Source organism: Phyllobates terribilis, unplaced genomic scaffold, assembly GCF_046119375.1.
Source record: "Phyllobates terribilis strain yellow unplaced genomic scaffold, ASM4611937v1 Scaffold_8__6_contigs__length_399053987, whole genome shotgun sequence".
Taxonomy (NCBI): domain Eukaryota; kingdom Metazoa; phylum Chordata; class Amphibia; order Anura; family Dendrobatidae; genus Phyllobates; species Phyllobates terribilis.
The window spans coordinates 282776667-282803003 of NW_027362768.1; the positions used below are offsets into that span (position 1 = coordinate 282776667).

Below are 26337 nucleotides of genomic sequence, written 5' to 3' on the forward strand. Positions count from 1 at the left end.
CTAACCAACCCAGGCGACTCAGGGTGTCGATTGTGATTGAGACGCTGAGCTCGCAGTCCTTGAAGGTAGAAGCCTTGACGAGAAGATCGTCCAGGTATGGAAAGACTACTATACCTCTGGAGTGTAGGACGTGCATGGTGGCTGTCATGACTTTGGTAAACACTCTGGGAGCCGTGGCGAGTCCGAACGGGAGAGCCACGAACTGGTAATGGTCCTGGTCGATTGCGAACCTGATGGGCAGGTGCAAGCGGTATATGTAGGTATGCATCTTGTATGTCTATGGAGGAGAGATATTCTCCTTTTTCCATGGATGCAATGATTGACCGGAGGGACTCCATACGGAAGTGACGTACTCATACATATTTGTTGAGTTGTTTTAGGTCTAGTATGGGCCGTTCCCCTCCTCCTTTCTTGGAGACTACGAAAAGATTGATGTAGAACCCTTGGAAGCGCTCGGCTGCGGGGACAGGTATTATGACTCATGCTTGAAGAAGCTATGAGACCGCTTGGTGGAAGGCGCAAGCTTTTACTGGCGGTTTTGGGGGAACAGATATAAGGAGTCTGTTTGGTGGATTGGAAGTGAACTCTATTTTGTATCCTGAAGACACTAGTTCCCTGACCCACCTGTCTTCTGTAATAGGTAGCCAGACTTGATAAAAGAATAAAAGTCGGGCCTCCTACAGGTGGGGTGTCTTCCCGAGTCCGTGAGTCACGATGAGGAGAAATTCTTAGATTTTCCTCCTTTTGATTTTGAGTGGCCTGCCTTTGACTGCCAGGATTTGTCCGACTTTTGTGTCGGCCTCGAGTCTTCCCTGCGTGTGGAGCGGCTGTTATTTTGTGGTGGCCGTGAAACGGACCAGCTGGAAGAGTTCCGAAAGGACCGGAAGCGAGCTTGGTTAAGCTGGTTATAATTGCGCTTGGGTTTCAGTTGGGGAAGAGAGGTACTCTTACCCCCTGTGGCATTGGATATCATCGTGTCCAAGCTTTCACCGAAAAGTCGACCGCTGAGGTATGGAAGGTGCGTGAGGGACTTCGAGGCTGCGTCCGCTTTCCACTCACGCAGCCAAAGGATACGCCGAATTGTGATGGCGTTTGATATTGCCCCCGCTGCACCCCTTGCAGAATCCAGAGCTGCATGAAGCATGTAATCTGCCACAACTGCTATCTGAACTGCTTTGTCGACAGTTCAGGGGCAGAAGCTTGGAGGCCAGTTTGTAGATTTTTTGCCCAAACCAGTATAGCCTTGGCAGCCCAGACTGAGGCGAACGCGGGGGCTAAGGAGGCCCCTGTGGTTTCGCAAATTGAGCGAGCCATACTTTCTACCTGCCGGTCTGCGGCATCCCTAAGGGTTGAGCTATCTGGCAGTGAAAGAAGTGTCGGTGCTGCCAGCCTGGAAACTGGGGGGGTCCACTGCTGGCGGGTCTGTCCATTCTTTGGTGGTTTCCTTTGGAAAGGGGTAACGGGCCTCCAGAAACTTGCGATTGGTAAGCTTCTTGTGACACTGAGAATGGTTTTGTGAGGATAGATTTAAATTCTGGATGATCCAAGAAAACCTTAGGTGGTTTCAGAGCTCCTTCAAATGAAATCTTATTTTGTGGTGTATGGACGAGATTATGTCCTCAACTAGCGCTGCATTGCTAGGTAGGATTGGAGTTAGGGATCCATTAGTTTCCTTGTCTCTTGTCTGAGTCAGAATCGCAGATGCCTTCTCACTCCTGTGTATCACTAAGGTGTCTCCTAGGTGACCCAGAATGGGGGATTTCTCTGGAGGGGGATTGGTGCGGAGAAATATCTCGTCTGTACCTGGTAGGGGACTGTGTAGATGACCTGTGACTACGGTATCTCTCCCTAGACAGGGATGACCGTGTGCTATGGGATGACTCAGATGAGCGTGAGCTATGGGTGCGCTTGCGTCCTGACCTTGACATGGATGTGCCTGGGTCAGTATGTGACGGAGTCCGGCTTTCCCTTTGTTGGGTAGCATTCATAGTCGAGGTATGACTTTGCAGAGCCTGAAGCAATTTGGAGGTCATGTTATCTATGGACTGTGTCATAGATTGTGACATTTGAGTGACCCATTCCGGCGTAGGATTAGACACTGAAGGGTTGGTAGTGGCTACTTGAGACTCCGGCACAGTAGTCTGAGTACAATCCTTGCAATGCGGATATGTGCTGCCGCTGGGAAGAGCATTACTGCAGGCTGTACAGAAAGCGTAAAAGCAGTCCTGCCGGGTTTTCTAAGACTTTGAGCCCGGCATAGTGCACCTGGAGTGGCTATGCAAAAGGGCTAACTGTGCAGAGGAGGATACAGAGTAATAAAATTCACAGCTGAGGTAACTCAAGACTGTGAACTTTCCCCACCAATGTGCCCCTGTGAACAGCGCTGAAAGAGCCCGGTCCTGTGCCTCCCCGGAGACTTGGCTGGCCTGCATGCGTCCTGCAGCTTGATATGGCCGCCGTAGCTCTTCTCCTGCTTGCAGAGATGAAGGAGAAGGGGGGCGGAACGCTGCAAGGGTGGCAGTTGCTATGGAGATGCGAGCCCTGCAGCCTAGATCCGCCCCCTGTGTGACACCGCAGTGAGTAAAAATCGTCATCCGAGGGGAGGGCCGGGGGGGGGCGGGGCGGGAAATGGGCGGTGGCTTCGGCTAGGCCGAAGCCGGGGTGTAAATTTATTTTCTATGCCCAAAAGGGCTCCAGGCCAGCGCGGTAGTCCGGGGGGGGGGGGGGGGCATAAGTGGACCCCCCCCCCGGATTGAAAGGCAGAATGGCGGTGGGGGCATAAGTGGAAGGGGGGCTCTGAAAAGAATCCCCCTTAGGCGCTTAAGATGAAAAGCTGCCGCAGGTACAGAGCCTGTGAAGGCCTGTGCCTGTATGTGCCATGGCTGCCTGCACTCCCCCCGGCTCCTACAGGGTCCCGCAGCAAGGCTGGGGTTCCTGTATTGCTGCTGGTTCTCGGCTGCATTGTGCTGGCTGGTGAGAACCGCAGTTGCTGCCGTCCAGGCCCTACATGATGGTGTCTCAACCTAATACCCCCAGGGGGGGATTAGGGAGGGTGCTGCTGTCACCGTCAGACGGCTTTTTTTCCTCGCCTCAACTTCGACCCAAGACTGGAGGAATTGGGGAAGGAGGGGGGTTTCTCAACTTCAAGCCTGAACCCGAGGGGCCAGAGAAGGAGCAGCATGGTGGCTACGCCATCTTGACTTCAACTGTGCACCCCTAGAAGGTGGCAGCGGAAGGAGCCATGCCGGGAGTCTCTTAAGAGACCCTCTTTTCTTCATCTGTAATCCCGTGCTGAAGCGAGGGACGAGTGAAGGTCTGAGGTGTGCATCCTATGCAACACTAAGCAAAAACTGGAGTAGGCTGATGCCGTCCGGGGGTGTATACTGCGGAGGAGAAGCCACGCTTAATCTTTTTCAGATAAGCATAGTGTCGCCTCCTAGTGGACAGCAGCATAACACCCAAGGTCCTGTGTCCCCCAATGAGGCGACAGAGTAAAGGCCGCTGATTGTCTACAGACCTCACGTGACATAATGCCATGTAAACCCCAGGAGAACCGGCGCCGAAATTACTGGAAAGGTGCCGAAAAGTCAGTATTTGTTATTTTTATTTTACAAGAGGGATTATTTAATGCACAAAAGTGTTATCCAAGTAGTGGACAACACCTTTAAGCCTCAATATAATAGTAAACCATTGGAGTGGTTTAGGTTAAGTTTTTACCATGTCATCTTTATAGGTAAGCAAGACCAGATTATGAAATCCTGCAGGTTTGCTGTATGAGCTGTACCAAGAATTCACAAGAAGTTACCTGCACCGCGCTCAACTTCTACACTATAAAGCGAAACCCAAGAAACATGGAGTCCTCCAATCCACGGGACATCTTACCTGTCCTCACATAGCAGGATAGGCAGCCTTGTTTGAAATCGTAGGTTTGTGCTAGAGGGTTTGGCAATAAGGGCGGCAGCGCAGCAATCTTGCTCAGTCCGGGATCTGTTTTATGTGCAAACAAGTGGTTTACAGAGTTCACAATAGGCTGGAATAGAAGTAAATCATTTACAATTAGAAATTCAATACAAAAGGCAGTTAAAGGAAGACAGCTATCTAGATGTCTCCTCCTATGGGACAGCTAAAATATCTCAAGAGCAGAAAATGTACATATAAGCAATAGAACAGCATCTAGGCACAAGAACAGGGTCTAAAATAAAAAAAAGGATTCTTGTATATGCTACAGCTTTTATAATGCATGAAAGGCAAAAAGTGAGTTGTTTTTTTTTTCTCCGTTTTTTATTTGGCATTTTAACTCTTAATCTTACCACCCTCCACGGAAGCACTCGCAGTGAAAAAGCGAGATCTCACTCTTTCCACTAACCCAGTGCTGCTACACACACTCCCTGACAGAAGTTATGTCGCTTATCCATGTTATGTAAATGAAAGCTTATAACCTGACGTTAAATTCATCTATTGGTTTTATAAATTACTCTTTTGAAAGCTGAAACCCTCCCAAATTTGGTTTAGGTTAAGAAAATAAATTGGCATCAATGCTGAAATATTGATCATTTAATGAACACAGAATGGTCAGATTTTGGTAAGACAAAAGTTTTGTCGCCCACAGAAAGTAATGTGATATTCAAACAAATAATTATCTTAAAATACAAATATATGTTACATAACATTGGTGAATGAAGTTCTGGTGCTATTAGAATCATATTTAATATTTTGTGTGACTTCCATGAGCTTGAAGGACTGCATCCATGCGGTTCAACAATGATTCATACAATTTATTAGTGAAGTCATCAGGAATAGCAGAGAATCCAGTCTTACATGCCTCCCAGAGGTCATCTAGATTCTTTGGTTTTGTCTTCCAAGCTTCCTCTTTCATCCTACCCCAAACATGCTCAATGATGTTCATGTCTGGTGACTGGGCTGACCAGTCCTTGAGCACCTTGATCTTTTTTGCCTGGAGGACCTTTGTTGTAGAGATGGATGTATGAGATAGAGCACCATCCTGCTACAGAATTTGACCCTTTTATGATTTGGAATGTAAGAGGTAGCTAATACTTCTTGATGTTTTAGGCTATTGATATTGCCTTCCCCTTGCAAATGTTTCGCACACCCCCATACTGAATGTAACCCCAGACCATGATCTTTCCACCACCAAATTTAACTGTTTTCTGGGTGTATTTTGGATCCATACGGGCTCCAGTAGGTCTCCTGCAGTATTTGTGGCGGCTGTGGTGTAATTCTACTGAAGATTCATCAGAGAAATCCACCTTCTGCCACTTTTCCAGCGTCCATCTGTTTAGCCAGCTGTGGGACTTTGCATATGCCACACGTTTTTTGTTTGCCTTTTGTTTAGTGCTGGCTCCAGGGCACTGATTCGACCATGGAGGCCATTTCGAGACAGAATCCTACAAACTGTTCTAGTTGACACAGGGACTCGAGGTGACCAGGCCTGTTGGAGCTCTGCTGCAGTGGAAGAGCGGCTTGCTTTGGATTTTCTAACCAACAAACATTCCTCCTGAGCAGTTGTCATCTCCAGTCTCTTCAAATCTTTTTTTAATTCTTTGTAATAGACGCTGAGACACATTAAAGGTGCCAGCTACCTCTGCAGTGGATCTGGTCTTCAGCCTCTTGATAATGAAGGCTTTGGTCGCAGGGTGGATTTTTGGCATGTTGTCAGAGCTCAAGTTGCAGTTCAAGTGAAGGTCTGGGGTGCTGGGTTTCTTTTTATACACACCCACTAATTAACCGATCATTTACTGAGCACTGGTGAGAATGTAAACTAGGATTGGGTGCATTATATGACCAGGCGACAAAACTTTTGTCTTGCCAAAATCTGACCATTCTGTGTTCATTCAATGATCAATATTTCAGCGTTGATGCCAATTTATTTTCTTAACCTAAACCAAATTTGGGAGGGTTTCAGCTTTCAAAAGAGGAACTTATAAAACCAATGGATGAATTTAACGGCAGGTTATAAGCTTTTATTTACATAACATGGATAAGCGACATAACTTCTGTCAGGGAGTGTACTCTACCGTTTGGTAACAGCTCAGTAGAAAGTGGAAAGATCCAGATCTCGCTTGTTCACTGTGAGAGCGGTCATGGAGGGTTTTTCCTGTCTACATGCCGGGATCCCACAACCCGGAAATTCAAGCCAACTTTCAGTCTGGCCCCGTCTCCATAGAGTATTATAAGCTGTGTAAGTCGACATTTCACTGTGCTAGAAGTCTGTCTTTTCTTGACCAAGAGGGAGTTGGGCTGTTTTTTCAGAGTAGATAATAAATTCAGGATGAAATGGAAGAAGAAGTGGCTCATAAGAGGAGAAAGAAGCTGATTTCTCTGATAAGATAAAATACAATGTTTCTTATATTCACCTGTGCTATTGATTTATGTAAAGTTTGTTGAAAAAAGCAGTTCTATTTTAAGGAGTTTTAGCCTGGGCTATTAACATATAAATGTATAATTAGACCTACCTTTTGCTTCTGGGTTGTTTTGACCAATACAGGCTCCGCATGCTTGGTATCTACAACATAGAAAGCCAAATTTTTTCCCCATTATGCGTCAAATAATTTAAATCTACAATTGATGCCATAATGGATATGAGGTCTTACCGTTCACAAATGTGTCCAAACTGTCCAGTGTCTCTCGCATAGTCTCAAAGCTGTCCAGTGCATCTAACGAAGGAGCAAATGAAGGTTTCAGCGGTAATACTGAAGGCTTCCGAGGATCTAGCAAACCAAATGAGGCTGGAGGTAGAGGAGATGGTGCAGGTAAGCCTGTAGTACTCAGGCTGGAGAGAAGTGGGTTTCCAGTGGGAAATACTGGGATCAGCTGGGGAACCTTCTTGGAAGCCTGAAACAAAAAAAGCCAAACCAATGCATAAGATTATAGGAGTCTAACAAGCATACTATGGTCTTCTTATTTATTGCCATACCATCTCAAATTCCAGGAAAGAGTCCAGCTCATCCCCAATAACATCACAGTCCAAGTCATTCACATTGTTGGTTACAGGAGCCACTGACGGAGAACATGTCGCCGTTTCCAAGTTATCGTTTTCATAGGTGATGCCCATACTAGATGGAAATACTTTTGAATTAGGTAGATCTGGAACAGAACAGGGACAAATATCAAAATACATAAGCTTACAGAAATACAATGACAAATAAGCTAATCCAATATTCCACAAGGATGAATCAATAATTTGATCATAAAGGCAAAGAATATTAAAAACTTGGACATAATTGGATGGACTTCCAAAGGTTTGTCCGGCACCGCTCACCTCGGTGTCAGGTGGTGGAAGGCAATGAGAATGTTGTATTTGCACACAACTTGTGAGACGTGATAAGGACTGACAGGTATAGTTCACCTCTCCGGTCCGAAGTGAGCAGAACCGAAAAAAAACTTTTTTTATATACGGAACTAATGAAGAGTGCTGACACTTTCCAGATGTCCTCCAGAATTGCACATTTGCTACCCTAAATAAAATTTGATCTTAGAGGGTACTTGTCAGGTGATGCATGCTTCCCACCCATGGTCAGCAAGGATCAGGCACTGGCTGTAGCATTTCAGCCAGGTATGTTTGACTCTGAAACGCTGAGGTGTTTTAGAGCCACCGGGAACTGAGACCGCGCTGTAGACGAGTCCGACAGGTCCCCAGCGGCTTCTCCCCGCCCGCTGCCAGTGACTGACAGGTCTCTGCCTATATATGCATGTAGGAAAGGATCTGTCAATTCAGAGCAGCGGTCAGGAAAAAGCCACCAGGGACCAGCTAGACTAGTGTTTCCCAACTCCAGCCCTCACGGCCCCCACAGGTCATGGTTTCAGGATTTCCTTAGTATTGCCCAGGTGATGGAATTATTATCAAGACATTATACATTGCCATATAATCTCTCATCTGTACAATACTAAAATCCAGAAAACATGATCTGTGGGGGGCTGTGAGGACTGGGTTTGGGAAAGACTGACCTAGACTATAGGCTTCAGAAAAAGGAGATTTGGGGTACTCACCATAAAATCTCTCTCAGATCCTTCCTTGGGGACACAGGAGACATCCCAGAATTAAGGTACTCTGACACCTTTCACAGTTTAGGGGGGATGTGGGTACTAGCTTCCTATGTATTTTGGGGGGCAGTGTAACACTTGTCTGAATCGAGGTGGGGTTTGAGGAACACCTGTGAAAGGTGTCGGAGTAGCTTAATCCTGAGATGTCCCATGGTTTCCTGTGTCCCATATTGAAGCGATAGAGAAAAGCACATTAGAATACAAAGAGATTCAGACACTGGTTGATTTCCATGCATTTCCATTGCAATACACTGCAATGTTTCCTATCGCAGTGTCCTGTCCTGTCAGTCCTGGCAGCCATTACAACCCACCCTTACAATTTGCGAGGAGACTGATGGTGGGACAGATGGAGTCCCCCAATGTCTAACAGCTTAGCTGCAAAATGCAGTCCACTCCACTCATACAGGAAAAATCCAGAAGTAGCCACGTTTATTCCAATATGCAATAAAAAGGGACATCCGAGAAAGACCAATACCTTTACCGAGCATCATGATGGTTTTTTTTAAGAAATACTTTGGGTTTCATAGTGCTTATATCCACAAAATCCAAATTGCTGCAATGTAATAGTTTAAATATCTTCATTCCCACGGCTATTAGTGAATTGTGAACAAGGACACAGCACTCACCTGAATAAATGTCATCTACCGAACCCATAACATTGGAGCTCTAAGAATAAAAAAAAATAAAATGATAAAACACGCTAATCAAAAAAATAATAAACCAGAACGGAAAGATGACCTAGCAACTAATGACCCTATGGACAGATTTAGCCAATAGAAATTCAGAGGACTCTCCAATGGGCAGCACTTGGCTTGTGCCTCCGAGATTTGACACCCAGTTGCAGATCCAACATACTCTTCACCGCCCCCTATCAGTACCTGTCCACAATGGGGCGCACAATCCAAAAAGAAATTAACCTACTCATTTTTGGAATATGGGAGAAAACCTATGGAAACAAGGAGGGGCAGTCCGTGAAGATGTTCCCTTGATTGGAGGTCAGGAGATGCAACACTGCAAACTATGGAGCCGTTATACTGCTTTTACTGTAAGTCTGAATATTATCTAAGTACTGGGCAAAAGTTAGATTTAATTGCAGGCAAATATCAGCCATTAATATGTTAAATACAGAAAGAAAAAAATAAGTTAAGGCATTACCTTACAGCCGGCAGATGCAGAGACCCCATTAGCCAGCAAGCCAAACTTCTCCAGCTCCTGCTACAGACAGGAAAAAAATTAATAAAACAGAATATACACAGTAAAAAGAATACATCATGTACAGCTTTTTGGTTTTATAAACCACTAATTCACACATCCACAACCTTTACAACAACCCCTCAGTATTTAACAACGCATCTCTTTGCAGATTGCCTTTATTTTACTGCTGCCGAGCCCCATTTTCTATAATTACCTATTGTTTTAATGGAACAGTAAGCCAATCACAGGAAACTAAAGTGGTCCAGATACAAAGCTGGTCTACGGATCCAAGGAGCATTTCAGAAGAACTCCGGAAATCAATTTAAGGGATTTTCCAGGTTTCAGCTATAAATCTGCAATCACTATGCTGAATCCTGACAATGTGTAATATGAACACTGTCAGGACTTCACTCTTTTTGTAATTTGAGCAGCTATGAAGTGGCCGGAGGTATGGGATTTGCATACTTGTGGTCGCGTGCCAAATACCAACTTTTCATGCTAAGCAAAACAGATGAGAAGCTAATTGTCACATTTACAACTATGTAAATCGCACACTTGTAGTCACGTGAACTCCCGCAGCCAACAGAGCAGAATCCTGTTAGTGCACATTATGCACACTGTCAGGATTCAGCAATCTGCAGTCATATAGAGAGATTGCAGAAATGTAGCTGTGGCACGATAAAAACCTTTTGAAATACAGTGAATGAACCTGAAACAAATTTATCAGAAGTGTACCTAATTGCCTTAAAGGGACTATCAGCATAGAATGACTGTTCAAACCAAGTACAGGCGCTCGGTGCATCATGACGTAGGCAAGCATTTACATGCACCTTCCCACCTGTTTGATTTCTCTCAATCTCCTCCCCCCATTTCTATGATTGACAGCTCTGGCTTTATAGAGCCGGAGAAGGACAGAGATAGATGGAAACCAAGTAGGTGGAAGGTGCATTTAAATGTTTGGCCCCGCCATGGAACACCGAGCGGCTGTACTTGGTTTGAACAGTCATTCTGTGCTGATAGAGTCCCTTTACAGTGTTACTCTAAGAAGCAAGGAGCAGACTGCTAGGTTTCAAAATCTATATACAGATCGCGGGTCTCCTGACCCAAAGTTATAGCCTCATATATGCCTATAAGGCTGGAAGTTGGGTTCTGAAGAAAAACAGTCAGTCTGTGCCCCCTTGTGCATATAATGACAGTGAAACAAAGCTGTCTGAGCCTGGCCTAATTTTATCATGCACAAAGTTTAAAAGCTGTCGATGTTACTGCGTGATACCCAATAAGTGTCTTGTGTGCTCTCCTATTGGACTGTTCTGGCTTTGTACAGCATACTTCATCAATCTCTTCAGGGCTAGTGTCAGATTAGGGGTGAGAACAGAATTTAGTTAAAGTTGCACAAAGTTTCAGAGAATAAAATTAATTAAAATGAGAGCTCACAGAAAGACCTCCCCTCAGGATTTATCCAGCTGAAAGGGGTATTCTCAAGTTTGGAAGTTATCCCATAACCCAGGTATAAAGGATAACTTCCCGATTCCTTGGGGTCTGAAAGCTGGGACCCTCCATTGATCCCAACTCTGTGTGAATGAAGCAGAGGTCAATCATGCGCAAAGCCGCTCCATTCCTTCTTATGCGAATGCAACGCTAGTCCCTGGCGGTCACATTAAAGCACTACTCTAGCTTTTTCTTTTTTTACTGCAGTGCTGGAGTGGTGCCACTAATCTAAGTTCACTGTCCCTAGTCTCAGTTACCAGCCGCCGCCATTTTCAGCTCTCCCCGGTGCCATTCCTGTCGGTCTCCAGCAGATTGTGACATGCCGGATGGCTCCAGTGTTTGCTGGGCGAGTCGGAAGTTACAACTCAATGTAAGTCTATGAGAGCTTGTGACTGTCACGTCTGACTTCCGGTCAGTCAAAAATTGTAGTCGCAAGATGGCGTGGTGGTGCAGGACCAAAGAGGCGCTGGGAAGAGCTGAAGACGGTGGCTGGTAGGTAGAAGACCAGACTCAGGGAGCTTAGAGTAGTAGCACCACTCCAGTGTTGGAAAACAAAATGCTGGAGTGATGCTTTAAGAATGAATGGACAGGCAGTATGCACGAGCGATCATTGCTCCATTTACACAGGGCTCTTAAAAGCACCGCTTCTTGAGACCGGTGAGGAGAGCAGGATATCCCATCAGTAGGGGCTAACTTCTAAATTTGAGAATAGCCCTTTAAGCTGGGTAAATGCTGAGGATGCCATTCATTTTAATTACCCTTATTCTCTGAACTCCTTTAAAATTTGTTCACAATGGCTTTGCAGACTCTGTTGCAGGTTTCCTCATTTTAACAGGTAGAAAGAGCAAAGAATTTCTGTTCTATCATTTCTATTAAAAGGAGGGCCAACCTAACAGAAGCCTTAGGTCTCTGTGTCCATCATGCAGATGGATCCATTGACAGACTATAGAGCACACATTTATCATGTTTAGCCAAGAAAAAAAACATATTGCACAAAGAAATAACAAAAATGGTGATCGCCACTGTACTACATGTACTCCACAATAATAATAACTTCTATTTTTGTAGCGCCAACATATTCCAAGTACAGGTACAAAGTGCTACTGAGCGCATAGGAGGGAGAACAGGGAATAGTTTGTTAGACTGAGGGGAGGTGATAGGCCAGACTAAAGAAATGTGTTTTAGGGCACACTTGAGAGTGTGGATATTGGGAATTAGCTGGATTGTCAGCAGTAGTGCATTCCAGAAAACTAGTGCAGCACAAGAGAAGTCCTGGAGATGGTAGTGCAAGGTTCGGATTATAGAAGATGTTTAGTCTTAGTTCATTAGCGATATGGAGAGGATGGGAAGGGTGGTATACAGAGATGAGGGAGGATAGGTAGGGCATTGCAGAACTGTGGAGAATTTTGTGTGTAAGGGTGATAACTTTATATTGGATTTTGTAGCTGATGGCCAACCAGTGCAAAGACTGGCACAGAGTGGAAGCATCAGTGTGATGGTTGGGTATAAATATGATCTTGGCTGTTGCATTCAGGATAGACAGGAAAGGGGAGAGTTTATTAAGAGAGAGACCGATTAGTAGAGAGTTGCAATAGTCCAGGCAAGAATGAATCAGAACAACAGTAAGAGTTTTTGTAGAATCAAAGGTAAGGAAAGGTCAATGTACCTGAGGCCTTTTGTATGCTCTGCGCTGCTTTAGACCCAGCTTTTTCACAAGTTCCTGGGCAAGTTCTGTTACACTATCATCCTAAGGATCAAAGCAAATAACCATGTTAGCTCCTCAAGGTTCAGAGAAACTGCAGGCAACCGCGTTTTCCAGCCTTACCCAGATTTACCTGTACTAATGCCAATATCCGGTGGCTGATACAACCATAGGCTTCCTGGTGCTTCCCTAGCTGGTCCAGAGCTTTAGCTTTACGATACAAAGCCCTCATGTTCTCCTTGTCTAAACTCAAAGCTTTCTCACTGTCTTCCAGCGACTTCTCAAAGAGATCCTGAAGATAAATGTTACACAGAATTGGATTTACCACAGCCATAGCCCAGAATGGACCTACAAGTGTCAGCTTGACATTAACATATAGCCACAATTTAAAAGGCTTGAACATTTTTAGTAATAAAAAGGGTAATTCTTGTCCACCAGCATTGCCTGGTGCAGTTCTTGCAAAATACAGACAATTGAGTACAGTGGGGCCATTACAATAAAAAGGGATCAAGCTCATCTATATATCCAATACAGCACACGCATTTTGGTTTGCACTTACCATTGAAAAATAGCAACAGGATCGATTGACGAAGAGTCTGCACAGCAGCTCCTGGGAGAGGACGAGTTCTTCAGCAGATGCATACTCGGCCACCGTCAGGCCTTCAGTGTACTGCCCCAGAGACAGCTTCATTTTACCTTCACGGTACAGGTCATTGCCCTCTGTAAACAAGTCCTCAACCAGCTTTTGTAGGAAACACTGACGGAAAACACACATTTTCTCTTAAAAAAAATTGTACAACTTAAATAAATTTTATATAATAAAAATCCAACTAGTGAAATTTTATTTTTCTAACAAGTGAAGGAGACAAAGCACTGATGCAATGCTACAACCAAATTCATCGTCAGTATGGGGGGTCCCAGGGCTTGAACACACAGGGATTATTAAAGAGGTTAACTCTTTCAGCAGGAGCGCAGCGCTTCAGACTCCCAGCTTACAGGGAGGGGTGTACCTCCTGTATGATTGACAGTTCTGACAATGCTGCTGACCTGAGCCGTGCGCTCCCCGATGCTGCAAGCAATATTATCCACAACAATGCCGCTGGCCTGAACCATGCGCTCTCCAATGCTGCAAGCAATATTATCCACAACAATGCCGCTGGCCTGAACCGTGCTCTCCCCAACGCTACAAGCAATATTATCCACAACAATGCCGCTGGCCTGAACCGTGCTCTCCCCGATGCTGCAAGCAATATTATCCACAACAATGCCGCTGGCCTGAACCGTGCTCTCCCCGATGCTGCAAGCAATATTATCCACAACAATGCCGCTGGCCTGACCTGTGCGCTCCCCAATGCTACAAGCAATATTATCCACAACAATGCCACTGGCCTGAACCGTGCTCTCCCCGATGCTGCAAGCAATATTATCCACAACAATGCCGCTGGCCTGAACCGTGCTCTCCAATGCTACAAGCAATATTATCCACAACAATGCCGCTTGCCTGAACCGTGCGCTCTCCAATGCTACAAGCAATATTATCCACAACAATGCCGCTGGCCTGAACCATGCGCTCTCCAATGCTGCAAGCAATATTATCCACAACAATGACGTTGGCCTGACCTGTGCGCTCCCCAATGCTACAAGCAATATTATCCACAGCAATGCCGCTGGCCTGAACCGTGTTCTCCCCGATGCTGCAAGCAATATTATTCGCAACAATGCCGCTGGCCTGAACCATGCGCTCTCCAATGCTGCAAGCAATATTATCCACAACAATGCCGCTGGCCTGACCTGTGCACTCCCCAATGCTACAAGCAATATTATCCACAACAATGCCACTGGCCTGACCTGTGCTCTCCCCGATGCTACAAGCAATATTATCCACAACAATGCCACTGGCCTGAACCGTGCTCTCCCCGATGCTGCAAGCAATATTATCCACAACAATGCCACTGGCCTGAACCGTGCTCTCCCCGATGCTGCAAGCAATATTATCCACAACAATGCCGCTGGCCTGAACCATGCGCTCTCCAATGCTGCAAGCAATATTATCCACAACAATGCCGCTGGCCTGACCTGTGCGCTCCCCAATGCTACAAGCAATATTATCCACAACAATGCCGATGGCCTGACCTTTGTGCTCTCCAATGCTGCAAGCAATATTATCCACAACAATGCCGCTGGCCTGACCTGTGCGCTCCCCAATGCTACAAGCAATATTATCCACAACAATGCCGCTGGCCTGACCTGTGCGCTCCCCAATGCTGCAAGCAATATTATCCACAACAATGCTGCTGGCCTGAACCGTGCGCTCTCCAAGGCAGCTTTGCTTCCGCAGCATCAGAGGAACAGTAGCATTAAAGCTGGTCATGATCAAAAACCTACAGTGAACTCCAGTGGTCACAGAGGTTTCAGAGCAGCGCTTACAAGTTCTATAGGAAAGACATTTTTTTAAGTGCTGCACAAAAAGCCCTCTAGTAACCTAAGGGCAATGAGCAATAGACAAAATTAAAAATCATTCTATTCTCCGGATAGGATTTTTGATAATCAAATTACAAAGCTGAACGTTTTGACAAGCACTTTGCTATTTTACCAATGAAAGAACACGGAAATAACCCTTTAAGTGACAGATATCCTAGTGATTTGCCATCATTTACAAAAGAAGGGAATATCCCTTTAACCATGTCGTGAATCTTACCTTGTAATCATCTTGCGTTCCATGAAATGGTATGGTAGATCTGTTAAAAGTAAGAGACAGAGCTGTAAATGGAGCTGAAGCCCAGGGATGACCCCACAGCTGAAGCATCCAACATGGCACTCACTGTATAAAGTGCAAGCCCTTTTCAATATCTTCTCTCCGGATTTGTCTCTCCATAGAAAATCCTGCGGGTGAGAGTCCAGATTAGTACTTTTTAGGATAGGTCTAATGTCTGCAAGTAAAACAGGGGGGGGGGTTTAAGAGTCAGTATATAGTTGTTCAATAAACCTGGCACGGACCCCGGGATGTGCGATAGACAGGATATTCCAGCCGCTACAATGGAATCTCAAGGTCTAAGAAACTATGAGCATTTACGTCATATTTCACAGATAAAGCAGAATCAGACAACATGGGTGCCTGGGATACAGCTAACGCGGGCATACAACCAACGCCAGCGCTCACGACTGCGCATCATAAGCCAACAGAGATAGATGACAGTTGGTGCTTGTGACATTCTATGGAGAGAGGAGCGAGGCAGATACAGATATTCTACTGTAACCACAGTTACATTACTCTATTGAATTTTATGACTATTAAGCTGGGAACTTGTGTCTTCCGTAGTTACATTATGTCCACTTTAAGGAAAAATGCTCCAAAATACATAAAGGCCGTAGTGACCCTGCCAGGGTCTGACACCAGCTCCTCGCTACTGGATCTGTGAGGTCGCATCACCGCTGCAGTTAATCACTGAGCTCAAAGGCTGTGCAGATGTAGATTGTAAGAGCAACTGAGGTCAGGGATTGGCTGCAGCAGTGAAGTGAATAGTTTTTATTTGAAATATAAACTTATTTGCTTAGTGATTTACATAAGGCAACTGAATATTTTTTGTCTTTGTTTTGTTAAAGGGTTTTACTACTTCTGCTCAATATATATCATATACCGTAGATAAAAATCAGCCAATGAGCGTATATCTACTCCCCCAGACCCCTCATATACATGCACGCTTGGCCAAATGTGAGCTCGTGAGCTTGCAAGTGTACCACTGACAAAAACAATTGGCCACATCTCTCCTATGAGGACATGAGAAACAAGTATGTTGAAATTTAGCATGGTGGACCCTTCTCCCAGGCTCGCCCCGGCATCAGCATTCATGGGAGAGCCCTGACACCCCGATACACATTAGATAATCTAGTGTGTTTGGCACAGGACCATAAAAACACATGTGGGATGATCAGTCTACTGAACCACGTGCTCAGAATCGATGGGACCTCCAAATCAAGGTACCACCCATACTGCGACTTTTACCATCCAACCCCAATAAATGTTTGCAGCCTTTGGGTCACCAGTAAGGAAGGTTTAATGAGCGGAGGAGATATCTGCTATGTGCTTCTCTCACCTCTATAAACATCAGATCTCACTTTTATGGCCGGCTCAGGTAATTTTATAACAGGGAACCCAGGCCGACTAGGCGTCTCAACGGTAGGAATTCGATTAGGCTTTATTAATATTCTTCCAAAACTTGCTCTGCTTTCACCCCATATCTGCAGTCTCTGGCCATTCGTTGATCCATGACGTGATTTTATGTCTCCATTTAATATCACTGGCAGGTCTTGTGTAGGGAAAGGCTCAGCCGCAGCTGGAAGCCCCATTGTAGGAGAAGGATATTTACCAGCTAAAAGCCCCTTGGCTGGGAAGAAGTCCTCTGCTGGTGACGGCATCTTGGAATTAAGAGAGTCCTCTGCAGACAAAATCACTCTCACAGGGGGACCACATTTAGCAGTCTGAGGTCCCTCAACAAGAAAACTGTCCTTTGTGACAGGAGATGACTTAGAATGAAAATCGTTCTTCGTGGGGTTAGATTCTTTGGGAGCAGGAGCATTCTTAATGGCAGGGGTGCACTTTGCAGGGGGAGCATCTTTACTGGTGGGGGCAACCTTTGTGGGTGGAACATCCTTGGTGGCAAGGGCACCCTTTATGGGTTGATCTTGAGCGGCAAGGGGAGCATCCTTACTAGTAGGGGAGTCATTTCTAAGGGGGCAAGCCTTATCGGCAGGGGCACCCTTTGCAGAGGGAGAATCTTTACTGGTGGGGGCATCCTTTGTGGGTTCAATATCCTTAGTTGCAAGGGCACCCTTTACGAATGAAGCATCCTTAGCGGCCGGGGCGTCCTTCGGTGGAGGAGCATCCTTAGCGGAAGGAGCGCCCTTTGGTGGGGGAGCATCCTTAGCGGCAGGAGCACCCTTAGCGGCCGGGGCGCCCTTCGGTGGGGGGGCACCCTTAGCGGCCGGGGCGCCCTTCGGTGGGGGGGCACCCTTAGCGGCCGGGGCGCCCTTCAGTGGGGGAGCACCCTTAGCGGCCGGGGCGCCCTTCGGTGGGGGAGCACCCTTAGCTGCAGGAGCATCCATAGTGGCAGGGGCGCACTTCGGAGGGGGAGCATCCATAGTGGCAGGGGAAACATCCTTAGCTGCAAGGGTGCCCTTTGATGGGGCAGCATCCATAGTGGCAGGGGAAACATCCTTAGCTGCAAGGGTGCCCTTTGATGGGGCAGCATCCATAGTGGCAGAGGCAGCGTCCTTAGCGGCAGGGGTGTCCTTTGCAGAGGCAGCGTCCTTAGCGGCAGGGGTGTCCTTTGCAGAGGCAGCGTCCTTAGCGGCAGGGGTGTCCTTTGCAGAGGCAGCGTCCTTAGCGGCAGGGGTGTCCTTTGCAGAGGCAGCGTCCTTAGCGGCAGGGGTGTCCTTTGCAGAGGCAGCGTCCTTAGCGGCAGGGGTGTCCTTTGCAGAGGCAGCGTCCTTAGCGGCAGGGGTGTCCGGCAACAGTAGAGTGTCCGAGGTGGTAGTGGCGTCCTTAGTCAGGGTCCCTTTTGTTGAGTCTGTGGGCTCAATGTTCTCATCCTCCACAGGAGCCACCATTATCCAGTACCCCAGTGGGCTATCCTCACAGGAGATCAGCGTGGGGCAGGCGTTGGTCCCGATGATCCCTTCGGCCTCCACCAGCACTGAGCGATACGTGTGATTTTCGGATTTGGTCGTGTCCACAATTCTCACCAGTCCACGGTTCAGGGCTCTAGCTACCACAGAACATATTACGCCGTCGGGCATGTCTGACGGGACAAAGACCACAATGACGGTCCTTTGCGGATCCGCGTTCTTCCGCAGGCACCATCGGTACGTACCTTTTTCGATACCTCTGGCGAGCAGTTCGCTCATCAGCCCGAACACCACATGCTCGGCGGAGTTCTCGGCAGGCTGCACCGCATGGCTGCGTTTTTTCTTTGCTGCTTTCTTGGAGGACATGGTGAGTACCTATAGAACAAGTGCGGGGAGGCCGGGAGAAGAGCACAGCAGCCGGGCAGTGCGCAGAGCCCGCCCCGGTCACCACACCCGCAGCATCAGCAGCTCTCTGCCAGATGTCATCCGGTACCTGCGCCTCATCCGCCAGGTCGGACCACCAGACTCAATGCGGGGACCACCCGGAGCAAACTCCAGGCGGAAAGTCGCCGTGCTACGGCTGCGGCTCCATCCGCTAGAGAACGTGCGACTTACGCTGAATGTCTCCACTCCTGGCGCCATTTTGGCAGCTCCTACACTGCACGGCTAATGGTCAATGGTCTTCAGCAAAATGGCGGTAAAGCGGAACTTAGAAGAAATCAATCCCGAAAGCCTCCTCTCTGATCAGCTCGACATCTACCTAGCAACAATGCTTTAACCCTGAATGCGCTGGAGCAAAGTAATACAGTACAGGAATAATTCAGAGCTGGTGAGTTCCTGTGCTAGTAATGTGCTGTTAGTAGTGGTGAGAGAAGCTTCATCACTCATGTATGACTGTTTAGTATCTCAGACCACAAGTGACCATTTTTTGGTCTTATTTTATTCCTGCTGTTCCTGGGTATTCAGGACTATTTTAGCCATGCCGTTCCAGAGATATGGATCTATTTTTTGGTGCTCATTTTTATGGTCTTTACTAAGGGGGTGTGGCTCATAGGATCCTCAGGGGCGTGTCTATGCTTCTCTGCATAATTACCCTGTGAGCCACGCCCCCTTACTAAAGGCCATAGACATTAGCCCCAAACAAAACAGCCCCTATCTCTGGGACCGCATGGCGGATGTATATAAAATAAAATATGAGCAACAACAGGCCACTTTGCACCTTGTAACAAGTGTGCTTTAAATCAGCCACCCATGAATGGACTGATCTGCACACTGGCTGTAGGGTCTCCCCACCCAAACTCAGCAGACTCATGAGACCATTGAGTTTGGGTCTGGAGACCCGGGGCCTGTCCATTCAAGGACATCTGAATTTGCACTAAATGGGCAATTCTCATAAGATATTAAAGAATAACCGTTGTTTTAATATTTTATTTCCATAAATCAATAGTAAACTCTAATATATCTTTATCAGAGAAAACTGCTTCTTTCGCCTCCTGTACTGAGGTTTCATTCTCAATATTCTCCATTCATGGGTAATATATGTAGTGAAGATTTTCCCATTACTGAGATGACAGTTGGTGCTCATAAGATTCTATGGAGAAATGTAACTGTGTGGTTTCAGGAGAACTTATAGTAGAATATCTGTATCTGCCTTGCTCCTCTCCATAGAATGTCACAAGCACCAACTGTCATCTCCTATCTCAATAATGGGGAAGTCTGTAATCATGGAATACAGATCAGTCCAGGAGGAAAAAGAAGAAAATATATCTGATAAAATATCACAAAGTTGCTTATTCTCACAGGTACTATGCCTTACAGCATTAATTTTAATACATCAGATCAGAAGTTATTAAAATTTACAAGACCAAATACAGTTTCCCCATGTTAAAGAATTGCAACGTATCCGTAAAAATCACGTTATACAGGTGATCTGCATGGGATCAGATTTATGTGCACACCCACAGATTAGAGTAGGAGAGTTTCATCCAACATACAGGATATAGTAGTGCATGCTGCGGAAATTGTTTTTATGCGCAGATTCCACATCGGATATATTTTTCACCTGCACTCAGACAGAAAATATGGTCAGGAGAACTTGCCTTATCTGTAAGGCCTCATGCAGACATCCGCGCCTCACGTACATGTTCTATTCCTGTTTTCTGTATAGGACACGTACTCATTATGGTCTAGGGAGCTGTTCACATGTCTGTGGGTTTTTTGCAAACTGGGTGTCTACACAAAAAAAATAATAAAATCACGGAGACACCAGATATGAATCATGGATCAAAATGACTCATACAAGTTTATGGAAATAGCGGACTGCACACGGATGGCATCACTCTGCTATCTGTATGGTGTCCGTCAGTAACATTGCAGTGGATAAGAGAAGTTTTGACATTTTTTTTTTTGCATATGAGACAATCACAGATAAAACATTGATGGTAAAAACCGACCCAATCTGCCTGCTTTTTTCACCGCATGTCCATTGACCAACTGTTTTTTCCTGCTTTTAGCTCTGAAATACTCGCTGATCAGCGTGTCAGTCAATGCTCACTGTGTACGGAGCAGTGACTAGCTGCATCGGTATGCCTGAGAGCCTAATACTATAAGATTAACCCCCAGGTTACTAGCGTTATCTGCAATAACAGGTTCCCTTTAAAAGGGTTATCCAGGACTATTATATTTTTTTCTCATGGGGCTAAGAGCTTACAGGCAGGTAGTTGTTAACTACTGGCCTGTTCTGCCCAGCGACAATATCTGCCTGGCTCTCAAAGTGTTGACGGACCACCCCTACCTGATCTCATGTCATCAGAGCAGCTCTTCCTCTTTCTGTCTGCTGATGTCATGCTGATTTGCAGCTGGCTCCCCACAGTTAGGCAGCGGGGAGCCAGCTGTCAATCTGCATGACATTGGCAGTGGCATCCCGTTAACAGAGTAGTGTGGAAGAGAAGGATCTGCTTTGGCGATGTTACGTCACAGGAAGTCTCAGAAACGCAGGTATAGGCGGTCTGTGAGAGCTCTGAACCGGCAGAGATCGGGGCAGGGAGTTCGCAACTATCTGCCAGTGAGTATAATGATTGTAGCATATAGGCCAGGTCTACCTGGTGACATGTGTTGCCCAACAGCAACTCTCAGAAAAGTCTTGCAACTATTTTAGAACTCTGATTTTGCTGTAAATGCAAACATTCAAGATGCAGACAAGTAACATGTCGCGTGCGACTTGCAATGGAGCCTATGATAAGTGTGTCATGGGTAACAGAAAATCCAACACTTTTGGAAATAATTGCGCCTCTGCCGCAGGTCATGGTTACATCTAATGTTGGAAAGTGTTGCGCAACACATGTCGGAGTGTGGCCCTAGCCTTAAAGTATCTGAAAGACGACTTTACCATAGCAGCTAGAAAGGCTTTATAGTGACGATCATTCCAGATCAGAATGATTTTTGCCCTGAGAAAACATCTGTGGGTGTCAAACCCCAATTCAGATCAGATCATCTGTACGACCGGTTAGAGTTGTGTGTAAGTCTAGGCTAAGCAGGGGGCACACTGCGATTTTGGTGGCAACACAGGTTGTGCGGCTAAAGTTCTCTGAATGCCGCTGCGCTCTATGGCCATGCGGCCAAAGGCGCCGTGTCGCCCCGGTCTCCAGGAGCATAAATCTTCAGTGTAAATAGGCATTAGCGGAAAACGTGAGTACTTTTTCCAGCACCGAGCAGTACAGCTCCTTCCATGTGTAGATAGAAGAGAACTGGGGGCATGCAACCTGACGCACAGGACAGGATGTAGTACGCAGCTCTCCTGCCGGTAACAAACTTCCTGCTCCACTATAGTAGTATGGAAAGCGCACACAGCCCCCACAGCAGCCTCTCCTACCTTAGCAGCTGCCCAGAGATAGGCATGGGCTTCTCTGCGGGATCAGCGAGGCTTTTGCACAATATGTGTCCTGTGATGCAGCATATGTTGCTATAGAAGCTGATTTTCTACCCAGTGCCTTTCTCTACTTTCATTTCCAGGCTTGAGAGTGCAGGCTCCACCTATGTCAGCAGCTCTGGGTCCTAGAGAAGCAGGCTATTACTGGCACACTGGGGTCATCCTCCGCTGCCTCATGTTACGCCACCCCAGAGCCAGCTATCATGTATTACTACTCTTTATGGAACGTGAAAGATCTTATAAATACACGTTGTTAAATTATTAATATATTTTTTTCCTTGCAAAGTCACCGGTATCAGGCACGCTTTTGAGATCTGATAAAAATTGTCCTATCCCACCCATTTCGGCTGGTTAGGCTGACTAATGTTATAGGACGCCTCCGGATCTCAGATGTAGAGGGGAAGTAACATTTTGTTTATTGGATACCAGCATAACCGATTCTTTTTTCCCCACAGGAGAGAAAACTGTCCTTGTGCGGCCGGGAGCCGATGGCTCTATGCTCCGGAATAATTTTCAACTAGATGTGCATCAGCAGGAGCCACTGACATGTGGCCAAAATGTGGTGTGAAGCCGGCCTCAAGATGGGAAAATTGCAAGCAAAACGCATTAAATCACACACAGCGTGGAAGCAAAAACCGGCAGTGTACCATCAAGGCATGCAGGCTGCATCGGTGCGGCATTGAAGAGGTGGGCAGTCAGAAGACCTCTATCAGGGTATGTGCACGCGGCGTTCTTTTCAGGCAGATTCTGCCTGCAACTTGTCGAAAAAAGTGCTAAAAACACAAAAAAGAATTACCATATGCAGGACAATGTAAAAACCACTTGCTATGCATATATTCAGTCTTTTTTTAAACTACTATGAAAGTCATAAAGTATCTAAAAGAATTCATCTTCACCTTTTGGAAGCCACCGCTATTTTATACGTAGACGCTGCAAAAGAGAATCAGTCTGGGTGAATCTGTAGGACCCCTCCTGCGGCCTCTATACCGCTGATACAGCTGTGCTGTGCAGCTGATCACATCCGGGTGCTGCGGCATTGGGAACACTTGATTGGCGGGAGGGAGCAGGTGTCGCACCACCACCAATCGGATATTGAGAACCTATCCAAAGGCTAGGCCATCAATATGAAAGTACTGTGTTAAATGTGTTGGTAATCGCACATGTGCACTGCCACTCCAGGGGAGATCTGTGGGACTGATGGGGAGTCCAGCACTCATCTATCTCCAACTGTCCTGTAGGGACTGAATGGAGCAAAGGCGCACAGACATGACCGCCACTCAGTTCTGTCGATCAGGCCATGTTCCCATGTTCAGTATTTTACGTCAGTATCTGTAAGCCAAAACCAGGAGTGGGTGATAAATACAGAAGTGGTGACGTGTTTCTATTATACTTTTCCTCTGATTGTTCCACTCCTGGTTTTGGCTTACAAATACTGAGGTAAAAACTCACCAAATACTGCACACATGAACATAACCTTAGAGTGAGTGGGATTTGTCAGGCGGTGTTTCTGACCATGCTGTCACAGATCCATTTATTAACCTCACTGACAGCAGCCAAGGTGTGTAAGTGCAGGGATTTCTGTGTGTGTTGCTCATACTCGATGCTAAATAAATTGAGATATTTTTGTTTCCATTTTTCCATCATTTGCAGATCAGTAACATGTCTATCCATCCTGTGATTTCCATCATTCCACCACTTTTCCTTCTTATAGTTACATAGATAAAAAAAAAGACCTAGGGCCATCAAGTTCAGCTCTTCTCCACCAATTAGATTCTTGGTGATGTAGGTTCAATGTTGAGTATATAATGAAGGTGTCTCCAACCTTTCTTACCTTGTCAGGTTCTTTTTGAATAAATTGTAGAAGCCCCCTGTTTAAACTAATAGAGCCAGAAATGCCCTGTTATATAGTAGTGCCCCTTTTTATAGGAATGCCACTTTAGTGCCTCCCTTAACTAACAATAAACCATGTGCCCCTTATCAAGTAGTATTGTCCTGAGTCCTCCTTATAAAGTAATATGACCCCTAACAGGCTCCTTAACCCCTTTACCCCCCGAGGGTGGTTTGCACGTTAATGACCAGGCCAATTTTTACAATTCTGACCACTGTCACTTTATGAAGTAATTACTCTGGAACGCTTCAACGGATCCCACTGATTCTGAGACTGTTTTTTCGTGACATATTGTACTCCATGATAGTGGTAAAATTTCTTCAATATCACTTGTGTTTATTTGTGAAAAAAATGGAAATTTAGGGAAAATTTAGAAAATTTTGCAACTTTCGAACTTTGAATTTTTATGCCCTTAAATCAGAGAGATATGTCACACAAAATAGTTGATAAATAACATTTCCCACATGTCTACTTTACATCAGCACAATTTTGAAACTAACATTTTTTTTGTTCAGGAGCTATAAGGGTTAAAAATTGACCAGCGATTTCTCATTTTTCCAACAAAATTTACAAAGCTATTTTTTTAGGGACCACATCACATTTGAAGTGACCTTGAGGGGCCTTTATGACAGAAAATACCCAAAAGTGACACCATTCTAAAAACTGCACCCCTCAAGGTACTCAAAACCACATTCAAGAAGTTTATTAACCCTTCAGGTGCTTCACAGGAATTTTTGGAATGTGGAAGAAAAAAAATTAACATTTTTTTTTTCACAAAAATGTTACTTTAGACCCCAATTTTTATATTTTCGCTAGGGTATCATTAAAAAATGAACCCCAAAATTTGTTGTGCAATTTCTCCTGAGTAAGCAGATACCCCATATTTGGGGGAAAACCACTGGGCACACCGCAGGGTTCGAAATGGAAGGAGCGCCATTTGACTTTCTGAATGTAAAATTTGCTTGAATAATTAGCGGACGCCATGTTGCGTTTGGGGAGCCCCTGATGTGCCTAGACAGTGGAAACCCCCCACAGGTGACTCCATTTTGGAAACTAGACCCCTCAAGGATTTTACCAAGGGGTATAGTTAACATTTTGAACCCAGAGGTACGACACAGAATTTGATAACATTAGGTCATCATATTGAATAAGTTGTCATTAGTCTTGAGTGCAAGTGCTCGCTACTTGAGTTTGCATCATGTACTCGGGTATGCACCATGTATCATGGGTGCTCGAGTGACATGCTCGAGTCCCCGCTCCGCATGTTTCACGGCTGTTGGACACCCAAAAAAAACATGCAGGGATCGCTCGTGCATGGCAGGCTATCCCCGCAAGGTTTTTTTGGCCGCGAAGCATATGGAGCGAAGACTCGAGCATGTCACTCGAACACCTGGGATACTTGGTACATACCCGATGCTAACTCAAGTAGCGAGCACTTGGCCTCAACACTAGTCACCATATCGTCATCGTTTTTTTTTCTCTTTCGAAAAAATCGCAACCCCAACCCTAGCGCAACCCTAACGCCGTTCCTCGTGCGGTATAAGTGATTAGACGACTTTATTCTTCGGGTCGGTGCGATTACAGCGATACCAGATTTATAGCGGGTTTTTATTATTGACAGCTGTCACACACTAAAAGATGTTTTTTTTTTTTTTTTTGCAAAGACTAGTTTTTGCATCGCAATATTTTGAGAGCTATAATTTTTCCATATTTTGGCCGACAGAGTAATGGGATGGCTTGTTTTTTGCGGGACAAGTTGATGTTTTTATTGGTACCATTTTCAGGCGCGTGACATTTTTTGATCGCTTTCTATTCCAATTTTTGGGAGGCAGAATAAACAAAAAACAATTCAGGAATTTTTTCTATGCCGTTCTGCATGTGTTAAGATTGATAAGGCAGCTTTATTCTTCGGGTCAGTACGTTTACAGCGGTTCCACATTTATATCGTTTTTCTATGTTCTGGCGCTTTTATACAATAAAAGCTATTTTATAGCAAAAAGATTTTTTTTTTTGCATCGCTTTATTCTGAGAGCTATAACTTGTTTATTTTTCGGGCTGATCGAGCTGTATGGTGGCTTGTTTTTTTGCGGGACAAGATGACGTTTTCAGTGGTACCATTTTTATTTATATTCGTCTTTTTTTATCGCGTTTTATTCCATTTTTGTTTGGCGGTATAATGATAAAGCATTGTTTTTTGCTTCGTTTTTTATTTTTTACCGTGTTCACTAAAGGGGTTAACTAGTGGGACAGTTTTATAGGTCAGGTCGTTCCGGACGCGGCGATACCAAATATGTGTACTTTTATTGTTTTGTTTTCATAATAATATTTATTGATGGGTGCAATATATTTTGATTTTTTGGGGATTATTTTTTGGATTTTCTTTATATATATATATATATATATATATATATATATATATATATATATATATATATATATATATATATATAT

The 26337-nt window shown here is 45.4% G+C and overlaps 1 protein-coding gene across 4 annotated transcripts in view; it reads right to left on the minus strand.

The window, feature by feature from the left end:
- Nucleotides 1-22118, minus strand: part of ZC3H7B (zinc finger CCCH-type containing 7B) — a 71178-nt gene extending 49060 nt beyond the window's left edge. The window contains exons 1-12 of one of the 4 annotated variants that reach the window (XM_073644311.1): nucleotides 21942-22118; nucleotides 15268-15328; nucleotides 15144-15183; nucleotides 13005-13202; nucleotides 12579-12737; nucleotides 12410-12490; nucleotides 9217-9276; nucleotides 8688-8727; nucleotides 6935-7104; nucleotides 6612-6852; nucleotides 6474-6523; nucleotides 3883-4030 (exon numbers count right to left, since the gene is read on the minus strand). In XM_073644311.1, coding sequence (XP_073500412.1) covers nucleotides 3883-4030; nucleotides 6474-6523; nucleotides 6612-6852; nucleotides 6935-7104; nucleotides 8688-8727; nucleotides 9217-9276; nucleotides 12410-12490; nucleotides 12579-12737; nucleotides 13005-13202; nucleotides 15144-15183; nucleotides 15268-15320 — 1240 coding nt within the window. In that variant the 5' untranslated portion in view covers nucleotides 15321-15328; nucleotides 21942-22118. Of the gene's footprint in view, nucleotides 1-3882; nucleotides 4031-6473; nucleotides 6524-6611; nucleotides 6853-6934; nucleotides 7105-8687; nucleotides 8728-9216; nucleotides 9277-12409; nucleotides 12491-12578; nucleotides 12738-13004; nucleotides 13203-15143; nucleotides 15184-15267; nucleotides 15329-16539; nucleotides 18291-18315; nucleotides 18691-21941 lie in introns of those variants that run through there. The other 3 variants (XM_073644310.1, XM_073644309.1, XM_073644307.1) reach the window with 3 other exon arrangements.
- Nucleotides 22119-26337: the final 4219 nt, after the last annotated feature.